Source organism: Crassostrea angulata, chromosome 4, assembly GCF_025612915.1.
Source record: "Crassostrea angulata isolate pt1a10 chromosome 4, ASM2561291v2, whole genome shotgun sequence".
NCBI lineage: Eukaryota > Metazoa > Mollusca > Bivalvia > Ostreida > Ostreidae > Magallana > Magallana angulata.
In genome coordinates, this window is record NC_069114.1 from 28,645,922 (window position 1) to 28,665,173 (window position 19,252).

At 31.3% G+C, this 19,252-nt stretch overlaps 1 protein-coding gene across 1 annotated transcript; it reads left to right on the forward strand.

The window, feature by feature from the left end:
* The first annotated feature begins 9,240 nt into the window (after positions 1 to 9,240).
* Positions 9,241 to 13,575, forward strand: LOC128179436 (collagen alpha-1(XVI) chain-like). The gene is made up of 5 exons (XM_052846851.1): positions 9,241 to 9,277; positions 10,049 to 10,188; positions 10,911 to 11,000; positions 12,273 to 12,407; positions 12,517 to 13,575. The coding sequence occupies exons 1-5, from the start codon at positions 9,260 to 9,262 to the stop codon at positions 13,424 to 13,426; spliced, it is 1,293 nt and encodes a 430-aa protein (XP_052702811.1). The 5' UTR covers positions 9,241 to 9,259; the 3' UTR covers positions 13,427 to 13,575.
* Positions 13,576 to 19,252: the final 5,677 nt, after the last annotated feature.

Sequence of the window (19,252 nt, forward strand, 5' to 3'; positions counted from 1 at the left end):
ACTGTTGTTGCACATTTATATGAAAACTGAAAATAGTTGCGTTTAGGACCATCTGTATACCCTACAAGGTACAAACTCACTTCTGTGAATTAGAGATGCAACAAAAAACCTTTTAAATAAATTATTTAAATGTTTTAAGGACATAATATTTATGAATATTTTTTTTTATCCCATAGGTTTCTCAGTGAACTTTTGGCATGCGACATTATTCTAATATATTTACATCTACCAAGTATGATTCCCTCTATTTCTTACGGAAACTTACAGTTGATTCTTAGCTCTATAGAAACAGCCAGACTGAAATCTACACGCCCCTTTTATCGATTGCTCGAAATCTACAGTGGCTGAAACTGACAAGAAAATGACAGGACAGATATCGACACGCCCTTTTTATCGATTGGTCCAAACCCATAGCGACCTAGGAAAAAAAACGGACTGCACGAAATAACCATGGCGATGTCAGACTCAAAGTCCCACAGGAGACGATTTGGCTGTTTCTTTTAGCTAACTTACTTACGTACATTAACAGTAATTTAGTGAATTTTACTTACTTTTCCTAGTCAATTTATCAATTAACTTAAAGAAAGATATTAATATAAACAATAAAATGCTTTCTTTGATGATTCATTCGGGTTATGAAGGTAGTGATCATTGCAGAAAAAATTTACATAAGCTGCTAACGCGGGTTATGTATTTTTTCTGCAATATCACTACCTTCATATCCCAAATGAATCACCAAAGAAAGCATTTTATTGTTTAAATAAAACAATATACATATAGGGCCTACCCACCTACAAACGAAGGTGGGAGAAACTATATTAATTTGCAAAATTAAATTATAATGGTTCTTCTCATTTTTTATGTTGATTTCAATTTCATTATTGATGCATTATGTTTTAAGTATATTTGATTTTAGATATCATATAAGAATTACATTTATATTGTTGTCTAAGAAAATTATACACATTGAGTCGAATTCTATAAAAGAAACCTCTGATCAAATGCAGAAAAACTGAATTATAATGGTTATAAAGCATTTGTAATTTAAGTGTAGGCTATGCATGGAATTTCCTCGATACTTTTGAAATATACATGCATCATCTAGCACAAAAAATTTCATCTTTTTTTAAAAGTTTGCTTTCAAACAAAATACACGTATCGTTATAGTTAAGACAAAATAATAATGCAGCAATTTATACAAATTTCGATTAATTGAATCGTTTCTTGAAAGAAAATGTCAATAATATTAAATAAAATAAGTATACTTTCCAGTGTCGAAAATAAAAAAAAAACCAGCTTAATACTTTTCCTTTTTAAGAGATGAGGGGTGGTAAATATATGTGGTACGACGAGCTAATCTCTTTTTTTTTTTATCTTGATGCAATATTTCCGTTCGACATAAAATAAAAATTGTGTTCCTAGAACGATAACATTTTCTAATTAACTGGAAAGTTAATGTTTTTTTTAATCTCCTTAATAATTTATGTACCGAAAAGAGGTACAATATATTCCTACTTGCGATAACATTGTACAATTTAAGCATGAAATTTCCCACGTCATGAACTTAACCAATAATAAATTTTTAAAAAAAAATTGCGTGATCAGTTTAAAGAAAGGCATGGTCATTTAAGTTGAAACACCCCCTCCCTTTCATTTTGGTGTTGATTATGCATTATTAGGGTATCTCCATTTTGTATTCGTGATTTGAATGTCGACTGTCGCATTTTAAGCGAGATACAGGCATCAGAGTTAGTTGTTTTGAAAATAAAGCTCGTGCTATGCTATTTGTTATTTGTGGGGTATTTTAACATCTGTTGCAAACTAGTAAAAACTTCATTTAATTCAGATTTTTTTCTATTAACTTATGGACCCTGCACACATTTGATCAACTCTACTGTATTTTGCTTTAAATGGGATATTTTTGTTTCCGAGAACCTCATGTACACAAAACATAATACGAACGTTGTTTCATAGCAAATTGAACATGACACCCTGATTCTGGTAGACCATTTAAAAAGCTTCTATTGCTTAAAAGGGGCATGGTCACGATTTTGTTCAAATTCAGTTTTACTATTTTTATTATTTAGAATGCTTTAGGAATGTTATTCTACTGATCAAGTGAAATTTGAGAGTCAGGTGTAGAGTTACGAGCAAGATACATGGGTCACAACACGTTGCCATGTAAACAAGCTCGTGCCCTGTTTTTGTTTACATAGGGTCAATATACCAGTAAAAAATCTTTTTCAAGCTGATTTTTCCATCGTATTATTCATTATAAGCATAGAAAAACAGTTTCTAACATTCAACTTCTTCATTTTAAGTCTAAAACTGGAATTTTTACTTCAACATTCAAAATGTAAACAAAAGCTTTGTTTACATAACAAAGAATTGTAAGGTCTGTTACTCACTTAAAACTCAGCAAATAGTACAACAAATGAAAAGTTAAAGTTAACGTATATTGTTGGCAATTTTTTGCAAATCATAACAAGAATTTTCAGTGTTGTTGGACAAACGTTGATTTCTTTTTAATATGTATCTGAGGTTTATAACATTAAAACAAACATAATTGCAAAACTAAATCAGTTTTCATCTCCTTAATGTACGAATCATCAAAAGTAGAGCATATTTATGGATACCCAGAAACAGTTTTTCCTTTTCTATAGTTGGGATTCAATCTTTAGTCTTTCTTACAAGAAGAACGATTCTACACCCCCTCTTATCATTTAAAATCATTTCAAATAGCAAAAACAAATTCCTCCACTTTTTAAAAAAATATGCACATATGTACATGTTTATATTGCATATAATTGAACAAAAATAGTACAGTAATTTAGACTATAGTCTAAGACAGCCACAACTATAAAATAATTGTTACTAGTTTATCATTCTTGTCAAGACTTATGGACTGAAAAATTATTCTATTTTTAATTAGCATGTAAAATTATCAGAAAGCAAAACAAATGAATCGAAATTATATCCAATTTATTTTTAAAAACTGTTCTACAATTATAAATAATTCACATACCTTGTACTCCCTCTCTATTTATCATTTTGTCATCAATTAACATTTTTTGAAGTTCCTTACCAGTAATGAGTTGAATTTGTATGGAAATACATTGGTGTACTAAAACCAAACCATGCCAAACCAAAAAAGCGAAAAAATATCTTTTGGTCTTTATAAAAATATATAATTATGTAAAAATTCTAGTCCCTCTAAAAAATGAGACCTTTTGTGATAAAATGAAGCTGGTACTAAGCACAGTTTTTTAAATAACATACTGTATAATTATCATTGTACTGTGTGGCTTATTGTCCTCCAAATTGATCCATACCCTTTTACAATGAATTTACAGTCCCAGTGATATTGCTACAATTAGTGTAAATTCATTATGCACGCACTCGTATAAATTATACAAAAGATTTTATGGAATAAATGATTATATATTCTTAAAATATAACCAACCCCCATCCCGGTCTTAATAGTTGTTCTACCAGTGTAAAAAAAATCTGCTATTCGGTCAATTGTAAAATTACCTACCACTTGCTCTAAGATGAGACTTAATGCCATGACTTTGGTGCTCAGTCATTTTTTCAAAACCTTTCCGTATTCTTTCACATGAAAGCATTGCAATTTATTTTCTATCGACTGATCTTCAAATGTGATGCCTGGCTTTACGACTACCTTATTCTTTAGATGTGAGTCCAAAGACAAACTAAGTTCGGTTGAAACACCAACCTCTTTATGTCCTGATTTCAAGCTGTCTTCAGACTTTTCAATGTTTTTCTGTATAACTTACCGTTATCTTTGCATGTACTGGGTATGATAATTTTTCCGCGTTTCGTAGAATAGTGAGTTGTGTCCAAGACACGATGTAGTACCGATATCGATTATATCGACAATATTGTATCGACTCATTAATTTCAATATTATAGAACTAAAATGCATAAGTACAAAACTAAAGCTGTCCATATTTTAAGTCGATATCGACGATATCGTATCAAACTCGATTTCTCTTTGTCCGCAACTGAAGTTGTCCATATACAAGTCGATATCGACGATATTGTATAGATATCGAGTCGCATATGTAAAAAACTAAATCTGTCCATATTTAACGTCGATATCGACGATATCGTATCAATATTGATTTCCTTTGTTTATAACTGAAGTTGTCCAAATTTCATGTCGATATCAACGATATCTTATCGACATCGATTTGCATATAAACACAACTACAACTCACCATATTTTAACGTAGATATCGACGATATCGAATCGATATCGATTGGTATATGTACAAAACAAAAGCTCTCTATATTTATTGTCGATATCGATGATGTATCGATATCGATTTGCTTTGTGCAGAATAAAATCAAGTACTTTTGAAAAATGTGCCATGCTTATCTTAAGTTTTACAATATAGACGATCACAATTATAATATTTTACAATCCTTAAATACCATCATTTAGACAGTCTTCCCATTGTTATTGATGTTGATTAATAGACTATGTGCGGTATTATGCATTTTTCGCCCAAAAAATTAAAGTTTTATAACGAGCTTTAAAAATAAAGTTTTCTAGTACAATGTGTATAATTATCTGAAAAAAAAAAGACATATTTAAAATCGTACTTGAGCTGACCTGCGCTCTATATTTCCGAATGCAAAATATAAAGCAAAAGTGAGAATATTTCCATTTGGTTGCAAATTTGGGTGACGTCATAGATAAACAGCGAATGAGCAATGATGACTTAAATCAAGATAAAAGTGAAAGGCGTCCACTGTACAATGATTTATGGAAATTTGATTTTTGTACGATACTATTTAAAAATTGGTTGAAATTGGGGGCAGATATTTGACCATACCGCACATAGTCCTTTTTATTTCCAATGGATTCAAAAGATTTCATAAGAGTCAATATCGAGGTTAATACTGTCATTTTTAATTATATTGTTATGGTTGTTTTAAAGCAATTATAAAGATCGCTATCGATTATGATATCGTCTTTTTGTGTACGACATCGCCTATACATAGTTAGTTTTGAAACTTTTTAGTGTCGATATCAATATTGTCATTTTGTGTACGATATCGTCGATATCGACAATATAATTGATTTCATTTTGCAAATTCATCGGTGAAAATCGATATCGATGTCGATATCGTCAAGTTGTGCACGATATCGACATCATAATTGGTCTAGCATTTTCCAAAATTCGATATTGATGCCGATATTGTCATTTTGTTGTCCATATCCTCGATATCAACAACAAAGTTGGTTTTGGACATAAGAAAATAGCGGGAAAACATTGTATGATAATAACGTGTTCGGATAGATTTGCATAGGAATACAGGGCAGAGCCATAAGAAGGCCAGTATAAAAGGGTCAGTGTTAATATTAAAGATCATTCTAGTCAGTTTCACTCAGCGCACGACGCTTAGATTCTTTTATAAGTTTTTTGATGTCGCAATTATATTTATTGAATGATTTATCTGTAATTAATAATAATATTGATAATAATGTATGAATAAGTCCAATATTTGCCCCTAGATGTTATTTACACTTGCGTTCGGACACATGTTTCCATAGTTTTTTCAAATATTTTATTTGTGATGTTTCCTGGGCGGTTTATAACGTCAATCATGGGGAAGTGTATTTATATGTTCATTTTATGTACACATGATTTTGATGATGTATTATCATTAAAGGCCAGCTGCTTGCAAAGCTCGTCTGGCTCACACCTAAGTTGTGTTGTTGTTAATGTGTTGGAAATATTCTTATAAGTGTATACCATACAATAAATTTTCTGTTGGTTGATGTTTCTGCAAAGTATGCGATGTCAATTGTTGTTCGATAGGTGACAATTACTTGAACTGTGTTGCTTGTCTAGACCTGCCAACATTTTATGACCCACCCCCGTCTCCCCAAAGAGATGCTTTTTATTGCTAAAATGGCAATTGTATTTGATTTTTTGTTCTAAGGTGAAAGGTGTATACTACATTACCTTGAGCTAGATCAAAACAAGAGATGTACTTACATTCGCCGAAACGTTGAATCAGATACAAAGGCACTGTATCCTGTTTACAAAGATAACTGTCAATTTCATCTACATATGCCCTAATAATATTTCATGGGTTATTTGAACATTGATGCGTAGCAGGTAAAGTCCCTGAAGACAACTTACAAAAATCGAAAGCGTCTTGTTTAATATGTTTAACTATCAGACAACCTTCACTAAACAATCATGCATACACTAGTTTTTTTCAATATGTTTTTAATTTTAATATCCTTACTGGTCCTGACATATATAATCCAACCCAACAAACTGTTAGAAACGTCTTGAAGTATTGTATGTTCCATAAGTAATGTACATGAGCCAAATTCGATACTCGCACATGGGTTCGACACTTTATTTCACATTTAAAAAGGTGGCTCTATACACCACTTTTTGATGACGCAGTACGCAAAAAAGTAAATCTGGAAACATGCATTTCCGGTACTGGCTGATTTAAACTGAGGTGAATTGTATGGGAACCGCTATTTTGAAAAAATTGTTAAATGGATAGATTTAATTTGATAATTGGAAAATTCATTACTTACAAGTAATGTGGTATGTGACACCTGCACGTTGTGTGGTATTATTTATCGAAATAAACAATAAAATCAAGTATAAATTTTTAAAGAGTTTCTTTAGCATCATCGATATGTTACACCGTAGCGCAGTGGGTCAGTGGGTTCACTACAAACCAGTAGGTCATAAGTTCGATTCCCGTTGAGGACAATACATTTTTTAACTTTCCAAAAATTTCTAAAACGTATTTTTTGGTTGAATACCGTGAAAGAAAATCTAAACAGGTGAAAATATTTCAATTATAATATACTTTAATGCACATTAATATCGACACCTAACGGGGATGAGAGGGTTGCTTTGAATTTCTCTCAGGTTGGGATACATAAATCCTATTAGCCTAGTCAATGTTCCCCTTTATTTATTTGACTTAGTTTTGCATTAAAGCAAATATATTCACTTATACAGGGCAAAATCTATAATGAAATATGCATGTATTTATCATTCCAACATTATATTTGGGAAATTTTCTTCAACTCAGAAATGAAAAGTCCCCAAGGTGTTTGGGCCTTGGGACTTAGGAACGATAACCCTTACATGAGGAACTTTCATACCAAATAAAATTTAAAATATTTTTTGTGTTTATTTGCAATGGTTTTCATTCAATTTTTTATGTCACATTTATTAAAATACGTTTTCTTATAACATCAAGCAACTTTTTCAGATGATTTGTCAACAGAGTAAGAAAATATGAAAAATTATGTTTTGGGGAAATACTAAAAAAAATTGCAATAATAACATTTTTGAATGTTAAGAAGTGTTATATTTTTTTTGTGTGTCCGAAGGAAATATCCATCATATGACAAAATAATTTCTCTCAATTTGTTGATAGCTGTCTTTTTAAAAAATATTTTACAAAAAAAACACGAAAAAACATTAAACAATTCTTTAAAAATACCTATAGTATCCCTATCGTCATTTTAATATTTGATAAGTAAATGTTTTGTGGTCTTCTATTGAAAATTGGAATAAACTGTGGGTGTATAGAGCCACCTTTTGTTTGATTTACCTGAGACAGTCCGATTTTGAAGAATATCAGTACTGTAACCACTGGTAACGGTCTGTCATTAAGAAACTCACTAATATCTGACTGTCACAGGTAAAATTTTAGAATGCAGGAACAAAGGAATGACAAATTAAAACAGCAGTGTTTTAAATGTACAGTATAACATTATACAAGCAACAATACATGCATAACTCAGTTTTAAAAATCAATATTTTCTTACTTTAAAAATTTATATTTGATTTTACCGCTCTGATTTATTTTATTCATGTTGTATGGATACGGCTTGTCCAGGTATTTTCAGCAAGCATACTTATATGTATTAAAGTATGTCAATGTCTAATCTTTCGTGACAAGGAATTTCAAAGTATATATATTTAACGTTAGAGAGGATTCCCTGTAAAGAAGCTTGGTGATCATAGCATTTGTTGTCTTTATTTATTTTCTTGAGAAAAAGAGATCTTTTTAAAGGAGGCTCAACAAATAACCATCAGACCTGCCTAAAATCTAATCATATAATTTGTTAAGCTATAAACTACATGTAATTATTAAAATTCCATATATTTTACCTATTTAAGAAAAAGGTACAGTTTCTTTCAATATTTGTCGTAAAATTCAAAAGTTGTTTAAATCTCATGAAAAATACACTTAAACCATCTTGAATATGTTTGTACATTAAGTACAGTCATACACATTAACCTTGGCACATTTTCTCGTAGTTTTGTGAAGAGGAAATGTGTCTGCAGCCATCGCCCGCAACAAAGTCAATATATTTTGAGTGATATCACACGAAAAAGTTATAATGTGAGTTTCATCGTGGGTGACAGCTGCGGACATAGTTTTCTTTTCAAAAATAAAAAAAAAACACTGAAAAACTGTTATCTTATATTATTGATTCTTAGTATATGTGTATTTATGTGTAAATAAATGTTACATTTCAATTCCTTGTGATATTTTAGATATTCACTCTAAAACAAAATATGAACTGAAACTATACCTAGTTCTTTGGGTATGTACCTATATTTTTTTTTATAGAGCTTTACTTCTATAAGAGATTAATACAGTCTCAAAAAGCTACGATCTTTGAGCCCTTTTAAGATCTAAGCATAATTATATTTAGATTTTCAAAGATAAAATATTGGATTTTACTTTATATTAATCAATGGCTAAAATAAAAGCAATTTTTAAAGTTGGTGATTTGTTGACCAGGGCACCTAAAACGACCCTTTCATTTAAAATTTTAAAAAGTATGTTCACTATCAAATGCGCTTTATACTTTAACAAGTTTTATAACATTTTGCAAATAGATAAAAATTATTTGCATAATGTTACGTCAGAAAAGATGTAGTCCTGCCTAGTAACTACAAGTGTAAGGTTTTTTTTCTCTTACATCAGATTAAGCAATAAAAAGAACTACCGACGATCGCTATTTGATTATTTTTATTATTATTTTTTGTGTGTGTCAAATGCGCATTTGTTGAGCAAATAAAACATATTTGCGAATAATCTTTTCAAGAAATCACAATAACTGAATTTTATCTTCTTTTTAATCAAACTTTGTAACACAATATTGATGTATAAAAGAGGCTCGTTTCCTCATGTCATTTGAGACAAATTCATAGCCAAGAAGGAGATGGAAGGAGCAATGGGTGTAAGTTCATTTACTTCTTTTGAAAATAGCCAGTATGTTCTATTTGGAAAAATTGCGTTCGTGGACTAAAATACATTTTGATTTAAAAATTACGATAAATATGTTCTCGATATGCCCGATATTATCCTAGTATTCTCCTATGTTATGAAATGGCGAAATAATATCAGGATATTGAGCGGCAATATAGGTGCCTATTTTACAACACGAATGCAAATCAATACAAAATTGACTACAGATCGATAGTTTATAACTTTACATAAGTCTCAAATTACGCATCGGATCTAATTAAAAATCTTCAGTTGTTTTTAGGTCACAATACGGGTGCAAAAATGAAGGGGAATCAAGCTTATTGGTGTGAAGGGATTTTCTTTAGGGGGGGGGGTAAAACTTATTGTCTTTTTATGTAAAATTAACATATTTTCTTTACTAGGATGTAGATACTTGAGTTAAAGAATGGAACAAATCATAGAGATTATGTTCTTTGGTTAACTGGCCCCGCTCAAACTGTATTGATGTAAAATATGTTTCTTAAATATTTAACTTAAACTCCTTACTACGTTAATCAGAAAAATGATTCCTTAAATACACTCGGCATGGTCTTTTAGATAGAGATACACTAATAACACGTCTTGCCGCACAGACAACTGCATCTATCTCATCTGTTGCAAAGTTTCTTCAAAGCAACACGTTGGTGAAACAGGTGACCTCCATTTTTAATAGCCTGAACACCTATCAAACTATATTTCCATGTTCTCTTTTATTCGTTTTCAGCTTAAGTCCCTGTTTATGCTCGTGGTTGTGTACTCAGAGTGGTCAGTCTTCGCATATAGTCAAGAACAGTATTGTGTGACCCAAGAGCCTCGGGATCCTAAGCTCAACGTCTGTACCAAACCACAAAGTGAGGATGTCAGGTAACCAAAAACGTTACTCAGTAACTGACGACCAGAGACTTAACACATCTCTTGTCAATTTTAGATATCACACCCAAGCTTTACACTATTATTAAGCTTTTTTAAATCTAAGGTTTATTTAGGAAAAGTGATCATTATTCTACGTTTCTTACAAAGGTCTTCTTTCAGAGGGATAGAAAAGGTTTTTTTTTAAATGGCGAGGAACAAGCCAGCTGTTTTAACTTCATTTCCGTGTAAACAATAAATGATCAATTATGTTAATCAAGTCTATGTACCATTCAAAAAAAAGTTGTAAATGTTGTATAAATTGAATAAACCTTTAAAAAAAGAATTAATCAGCATTGAAATGCATATGTTTATCATCGAGCCGCCTAATCAGAAAATCATTGTCTTCTTACTCAAAGCGATTTTATTTTCTCATTAGGCTAAAAACGGCCCACACAATCTTAAAACATAGGGACTTTTATTACTAATTACAAAGTGGAACTTTTTTTTATTTTCTTATATTCTCAATTATCATTCTTTTATTTTGAATTAGAGATGGCTGCCATGTTTTCTTTGTCCCCCTTTGCAAAATAAAATTATGTTATGCTAAAACGATGGAAAATACATCAATCACAGTTTCCTGCTGATATAAATGATGGAAGACGGGTATCTGTACCATTCGAAATTTGACAAAAAGATATTTTTATATTAATACATTTTTTTGTATAATGTTATAGCAAAAAAATAGAAGACGCTCTTGCGGGTAAGACAGACATCGAAGAGTCAATTGAGGAAATTTCTGCGGAAAACTGGAACGTTGAATTTGAGTAAGTAGGGTTTTACACAAAAGAGAATATATCTTAATGAATGATTATATGTTCCTGTATAAAATGATGAGCCTTCAAGTCGTTATCAATACAAGCATCAATATGAAAGTATTTAAACATTGATGAGTATCGTTATTCGTATATTTGATGATAATTTTTTATACTTTCCTAAACATAAATTAAACAGCATGTTACAATAATAAGTACATGTAAGAGTATAACATAAGGTTATTTTCATTGCCGAATGAATAATTAATTGATAAATTATGGGATTTCTAAAAACAAAAAGACAGGGTATCTCAAGTTGGACATCAAAACACTTTCATTAGGTAAACATGCGTATATAATAAAGGCAATCTTGGTGTCCATTTTTCGTCAAAATAAACATATTACTAGCTATATGAATAAGCAAACAATAGCTTTTCATGTAAATTTATTTAGTTATATAATTACTATATTTTGTCTAAAGAAATTCTTGCATAAATTTTTGCTTAAATTTTCGATGTTCATAAAATAAATATCTTTGAATTCAACCGAATTTCATTCAGTAGTATAAACCACTCATTATATTTTTACTTTAAAGCGTCTTTTAAGTTTGTCGGGTTTGAAAACACAGCTTAAAATGAAAAATATGTAAGATTTTCCCATTATATTTCTCTGTAAGCATTCTGTTTTCTTTTTTCGTTCCTTTGAATATTTCTGAGTAAAACATAACATCGTGTCTATGAAGAAATCGTTATCTTTATCACTTTTATCCGTTTCTGTTACACTTTGTTGACAGATATGTGTATTTTCATTAAAATCGTTGAAAAAAACTGCCAGAAAGGGTAACGTTGGTCTACCTTTATTAATCACACACACACACACACACACACACACACACACACATATATATATATATATATATATATATATATATATATATATATATATATATATATATATATATATATGTATATATATATATATATATAATGCAATCAATTTTTGTACATACCCTTTGTATATGAAATGTGCGACAATTATTATCTTTTTTACACTATATAGATATAATATCAAAACCATTGGTTGTCGTCCTTGTCATTTGAAAAACATGCTGCTCATTAAAAAAACTTTTAAGATTTCCACAACATAAGTTACCCTGAGTGCTTTTTTTGCCGCTAAGTTGCTGCATATTTCAGTTTATAGGGATGCTATATGAATATATGTGCATACAACCGGAGTGTACATTTGTATTTATAAAATATATTATAATATAATTATATATTACAGGGAGCAAGAGTACTCCAATCTCCTTACGGCGTGCTATTATGAACAACGTTATGTAACAACTGTCAAGAAAGACGGAAAAGAATGCTACGTTGTTAAACCGGAAATCCAAAAGATTCTAGTGGCAAAATGTCTGAAGTAAGATTTTAATCATATCGTGTTAAAATTGTTTTCATACATGTTATAACCTGATGATTACATACACTTAAAAACATGCACAATTATAAATGATTAATTATAATTTCAGCAAAAAATGTAATAACCAGGGCTATTACAATCCATCTGGCTATGAAAGTAATTGTTACAGAGATGGCCTCAAACAATTTAAACTTTGGATATACTGTGAGGAAGAAACCAGCAATCTTAAGATGATTGAAATTAATTTGCCTCAATATTGCTCATGTAAATCTTTCAAGTATTGTGGTGCACCATATGTAGATAGACCATCGAGTTATGGTAGGCATCGGTGTCAGTGTGATTCATGTATCCAAGGTCCCCCGGGTCCTCCTGGAGAGAGAGGTCCCGGGGGTGAAACTGGAGAGCGCGGGCCTAGAGGTGATCCAGGTAATAAGGGGGATGTTGGACCTCAAGGGCCGAAGGGTAATGACGGTGCAGTGGGAATGAAAGGGGATCCCGGGATGAAGGGGGAGAAAGGTGATCAAGGACCTCCTGGACTGTCAGGTGTACCTGGAAAAGACGGTCGTAAAGGAGATCCGGGTATGAAAGGAGAACCGGGACCCCCAGGTTCCAAAGGGGATCCAGGACCACCGGGACAAACAGGCCCAGCTGGACCTCCTGGACAACCAGGAATGAATGGTATGCATGGAATGAATGGAATGAATGGAAATGGAGGAGGCTGTGGTAATTGTGGAAATGGGGGCGGCTGCGGTAATTGTGGAAATTGTAGTCCTGGAAGTCCTGGAGGCGGCAATAGTCCTGGAGGTGGCAGTAGTCCTGGAGGCGGCAGTACTGATGACGACTGTAAAAATGGTAATCCTGGAGAAGATGGAAATTGTGGCAAAGGAAATGATGATGGAGACCCTGGAAACACGACAACAACTCAAGGAAGTACGGAAACTCCAAGTCCCACTCCCGCTCCCACTTCCACGACAACAACTAAAGGAAGTACGGAAACTCCAATTCCCACTGCCACCTAATCCATGAAGTTCAGAAACTCCTATTTCCTTTTCAACTTTCAGGCCCACTCCACCTTAATGAAATCCTGTTTTTACAAAGATTACATATATTTACTGATATAATATACCAATTTAATTTTGTTGCAATTGTAAGATACCTTGCAAGAATAAACGCATTATGTTTAATGAAACAGTACGAAATTATTTTTATTTACTTAACATTTCTTATATGATAAATACAAAGAAAAGGAAAGTCAAATGCACTTACAAATAAAATTGCCCAAGGATAACAAATACATGTATTGGGAATCTATCACATTCTTCATGTTTTATGCGATGACGTAAAAATAACACTTCCTAATTGATCTTTTCTGCGTGTATAATATCTTTGAGCATTGATTTTTTTCTCTCAATATTTTACTGGAGATTACATGAAATTGTTTACGACAAAGAAAAATTTTTCATATCCACAGAAAGTGAAAACACACAAAAAATTATTTTTTGCTTAAATACTGTACGTAACGGCCTTTGGTGTATTTGTAGTTTTATAACTTCAGGTAAGCAGTGAAAACAAACACATTATTTAATGTAACATTTTCGCTTTCTCGTTATACACAAATGAGATAATTTTATTACTTTTACCATTGAAAATATCATTTCTCGATAAATAGGGGAAGTAGGGGGTGGCTCGCTTAAAGAGCGGTTAGAGGAAATGCGGGCTGAATCGTTCCCCAGTTTTTCTGCTTTTGCTGAATCGCACTGGTAGTATTTATATTGCCCTCTCTGAAACAGTTATATTTAAAAGGAAATATTTATATTGCAGTCCCAAAACTGTTTTATCACCCTCGCGTGCAATACATAACGTAATTCTGCTTATTAATTACGCCGGATTCGCAATTTAGCTAAGTGAACGTTAGGACAGCGTCTGCTCTTTAGAGGAACTTACTTGATGGTTTAGATTGAAAAATTATCTACTTATTGAAAGCACCAATAGACATTTTACAAGACATTGAGTTGTAAGATTTGAAGATGCATTAATAAGTAAAATACGCTTGTTAATGAGGTAAACATGTTCTTAAACTGATTTTGATTTTTGAAAATTTTATTATATACATGTATATTACATCGCTTCGAGGGTGACATAACAGAATATTTGCCCCGAGGTGACAGTAAAGCCAGAGAGTGTAATGTCGCCCGATGTCGAAGGTAGAGGGCGACATAATAGCATTTTTATTGGTCAACCAAATTTTGAGATATAGTCGTCGAGTTATAAAATTATTTAGAGCCCTTAATTCTTTTATTATGTAAACAAATTCCGTGTCATGTTACTTTTTCCATACCGAATGCTGCATCGGAAATAACTTGTACCAAAACTGAATTTGGCATATGCAAGTAACCAAAAACTAGCAATGAGAGAAATGTTGCTTAAAACCGAATTTTTACCAGTACTTGTGATCAACATAATCATAAACATGGCACAAGTGTGCTTATACAACAAAGAATTGTGAGCTTTGTATGTACATGCATCTCCCTTATTGCCTGACAAATAACATTCAAATTTTGTTTGGTTATTTAAAAAAAGTTTTAAAAAGCATTGTAAACATAAAAACTTCAAAAATAAAATCTGGGGATTGTCAATTCCAATCTTAAATCTGTGTGACTTGGATTGAGCTTGGCTTAATACATGTATTTTAGTTTGTATGAACGGGAATTATTCATTTTTTCACCTTTGCAAAGGAGTTTTACCTACATTCGCCGAAGAAAAGATTTTAGCAAAAAACACCCTGTTCCTTCTTCAAATAAGTAAATATGGCGTTTTTACATATAGAATTGTTTATAGGCAGATCTATGTAACGAATAAAAAAAATTCTAGGTATTTAAGAGTTATCAAACATTGCAGAAGATCGCAGATTGCTAGTGAAAAAAATTCAAATATTTCATCACTGATAATAATAATTCTTTTTAGGGTTGCACAATTTCAGGCCGATGGCAATTTACGTACCAAGGACTTTTTCAGTTGGCCCTGTCACACGAGGATGTTTGCGTCTAATGATTTCTTGAAATAGTCACCTATATGACCTAAATCAACAACAGTAGACAAATGAATAACGAAGGAATATAAATAGTTGGTTATCATACTATATACAGTAATATTCCTTTTTTTCGTTTCACGTAATTGAATATTTCCAGTTATCCTCAACCTTCAATGTAATATCCTGCGTCTTGATATTAAACAAATATATTTAAAAATAATTTAGTGTAAATACCAGATATTTGCAGAGAAACTCAAAACCAACTGTCTACTTCACATAGACCGTATTAAACAAATTGCAGTTTTGTGAACATGACAAAGACACTGTTTCTATTGTGACACAATATGCTACCAAATAACCAAATTAGTAAGCATAACTTATTTTGTAACAACTTTAATCTCGATTTAGCTATAAAATCATTTTTATGACTACAATAAGAGCGTAAGTTTTATTTTTTTTTTAATCTTTAGAATCAGTTGTTAAACAATGGTGGCATACATTTGTATATTAAAGTGTTCAAAAGTATGTTTGGAATAAAAGGTTGCATTTTTCTTTATACGAGTGAACAGAAAAGATACATTTTGTTTTAACAGTGTTTGAGCCAAACATACCATTATCCCTTGTTCAGAAAAAAAATCACACTTGAGATATGGGGTTTTTAATATCATATAAAGAAACAAGCAATATTTGTTATTTGATAATGCACCATATAACAGGTTTCAACCCCCGAAGTCTTTTTTTTTTAAAAGTCCATAACATAAGGTAAGCTCTAACCCTTTTTTTTCAAAAAATGACTTTTATATATTATGATGAGAAAGAGATTCGTGGTTTGTTAATTTGATTTGTATGGAAGCTTGTATGGGGATACGTCAACGTTTTTCCAAATTCCGAGCTACAATGATTAGTAAAGAGCAAAAAACGAGATGAATTTTAGGAGTTTTAAGATTTTTTAACGAATGGGCCCATGGATTCAAACGAGTAACAATCAAACCAGCTTTTAGTTATACATAATATTCTCAGCAATATGGAGGTGGGCTGTATTCTTTACTGAAGCAAATTCTATTCATTTATTCTTGTGAACGTGTTAACGTCAGAATTGGTAATGTTATACACTCAAAGCTATGTTTGACTCAGATTTATCTGCACATAACATATACTAGTATGTTTTCAAGATATGGGAACCTATTTAAATCGCGTACGATAGGCAAGTTTTTATTTCTTTACATCAGACACATACATTTATACTAAGGAAATGAATAAAATGAGTCAGTTACCAAATGTCAAGGCATATCATCGGCAAAACATGAGTCAAAGCAGAGACATTCACTTGTATTTACACGTTGTCCAGAACTTAAAAAGTAAACGTTTTCGAATTTATGGATTTGAATACAGGCTAAAGCAATCATTTGTCTTAAGAGATTAGAAGAGCGTGTACAAAATGTTGTTATAAAGTAAAACCCTTTGAAAAGATACCATATTTAAAAATTGATATTGAATCAAGCAAGGTTAATAATGCATGTAATCAGAGGTTATTAATAATAAGGTGTATTTAAGGAGGATACATGTATTTAAAGTACACGATGTGAACTATATTCGTGTAACATAATACATTGATTATTACATATAATAAAAGAAAATATGACGTCTGTATACTGTATTGTAAAATGTTCACATAGCGTATACATGTAAGTATAAATAAAGGTAAAAGAAATTTAAACGATGCAGATTTTTAGAGGTAAACATATAAATGTTTTCTTTTAAATAGTTTGAATGTTAATGTAATTGTTTACTCAGACTATTCAGTTATTATTTTTATAGACTGTGGGGTAACATTTGTGTTCAGAGGAGAATGAAAGAACACTTTCTATTCAAAGAATGGTTCAAATTTTTCATCATTCAAAAGGTTAATTAAGAGATGAACAATTTCGGGCCTATGGCAATAGTCGTACTAAAGAAATACTTCAATTGGTTCTTTCACAAGAAGGTGTTTGCGTCAGTTGAGTCGTGGTTTAGTCATATATATGACGCATTAACAGCCGTAGAAAATCTATTTATAAATGAAAATAAATTATCAGTTATCATATTCTATTCAGTAACATACCATTCTTCATTTGACGTAATTGAACATTTCCAATCACCATTAGCATCAAGCGTAATGTCCTTTATCTTTGATGTTTTAAAACCAATTAAACAATATTAAAGACTAAGAATGGTTTTCATACCATACCAAATATGTGTAGAGAAATTTTTAAGCCATTGACTTGTTCTTATCTGGATCATATAAAACATATAATAGTTTTGTGAACATGACACATACACTGTATGTATACTAAGGATGGTAACTCCCACTTATTTTAATTCAACTAGCTTCTACAGGCAACCAAATAAGTATTTAATTCTCAACTTTTGGCAAATTGAATCTCGATTTAAATTTTATATCATTAGTATAAGTTTTGTTTTGTTTTTGTTTTTTTAGAAAATCATGTTTGATTACAGCAGGAGGATAATGCTTAGTCTTTGATATTGTCAAATCGATTATACTATAGATATTGCTATTTTAGAGTAAGGACGTTCTAATTTGTGGATGCAGATTCCTATTTCAGTTTAAAAAGCTCACAAAACCTTAGATATTGATATACTAGTACGTGTAGTATCTAATGATAAAATACAAGCTTTTGATAATTTAACAAACTTTAAAATTTACTGAAGTCATAAACTAAGAAGTAAAAAAAAAATTATAATTATTTTTTATTATTATCATTATTATTATTTTTATTATTATTATTCACCAAATATTTGGCAGGTTGTGTTAGAAGAGAGAGATATTTCCAAAACTATCCCATTCTTTTGTGCAATAAATTGCCTGTTTGCCATATATACATGTTTGCTGAAATTTTGATAGAAGTCTTTAAAAAATTGTCAATAATAATAATTTGTATCAGGGGTTTTTTTTTTTGTTTGTTTGTTTTTTTGGGGGTTTTAAAAAGAAATAAATCAACTCAACCTTCCACTTTCCGTTAGATGACATTGGATGCAAGTTTCCGGTTTTTGACATACATGTAGTATAGTAACTAGACAGGTTAAACGGGTCGCTTATTATTGCAGACAAATGTCGGTAGAATAAATCAAAAGTTTATCCAATGTTTGAAACTATGAAACATTTTAAATTTTAATTTATGGTTTTTATTACAGTTATATACAGAATAATCCCAAAAGCGATTTGAATGACGCAATATTAATTCGATATCGGGCGAATAATTTTACCTTTCAGAGGAAGTGCGAAATTTTCCAGAGCAATAAAATAGATGTTATTTTTAAAACACCTTGCAGGTTTAAGAAATATGATATATACAATTCTAATAACTAAGCAATACAACTCATATACGACGAGCCGAAATCGAAATTGAAGCTCTCGGTGTCTGCACTGTCAAGGGTAAAATTTATTTGTAGTAAGTGAATGCATTTAAATTTTAGGTTTCTACGGCAGAAAAAAGGAAAGAAAAAAAAAACAGTGTGACTAAAAAGTGAATGACACCCTGTGGCTTTTTCTTGGGAAAATATCACTGACAACCCAATGTAGGAACAGAAGTCACTGAATTAATGGGAAGAATCAAACATGTCGCATTTTTTGCGGTCGTCTTGTCATTTATAGATTTCTATGGCACTGCATGTATGGTGTAATTACTCTCAATTTGGACTGAGAGATCAACAGTAGGGCAGGGAATGTTTATACCAGTAAACCGACAGGTAGTGATCCACCTAAACCTTAGGCTTTTTTTAACACTTTCATGTGAATTCTATGTTTTTACTTGAT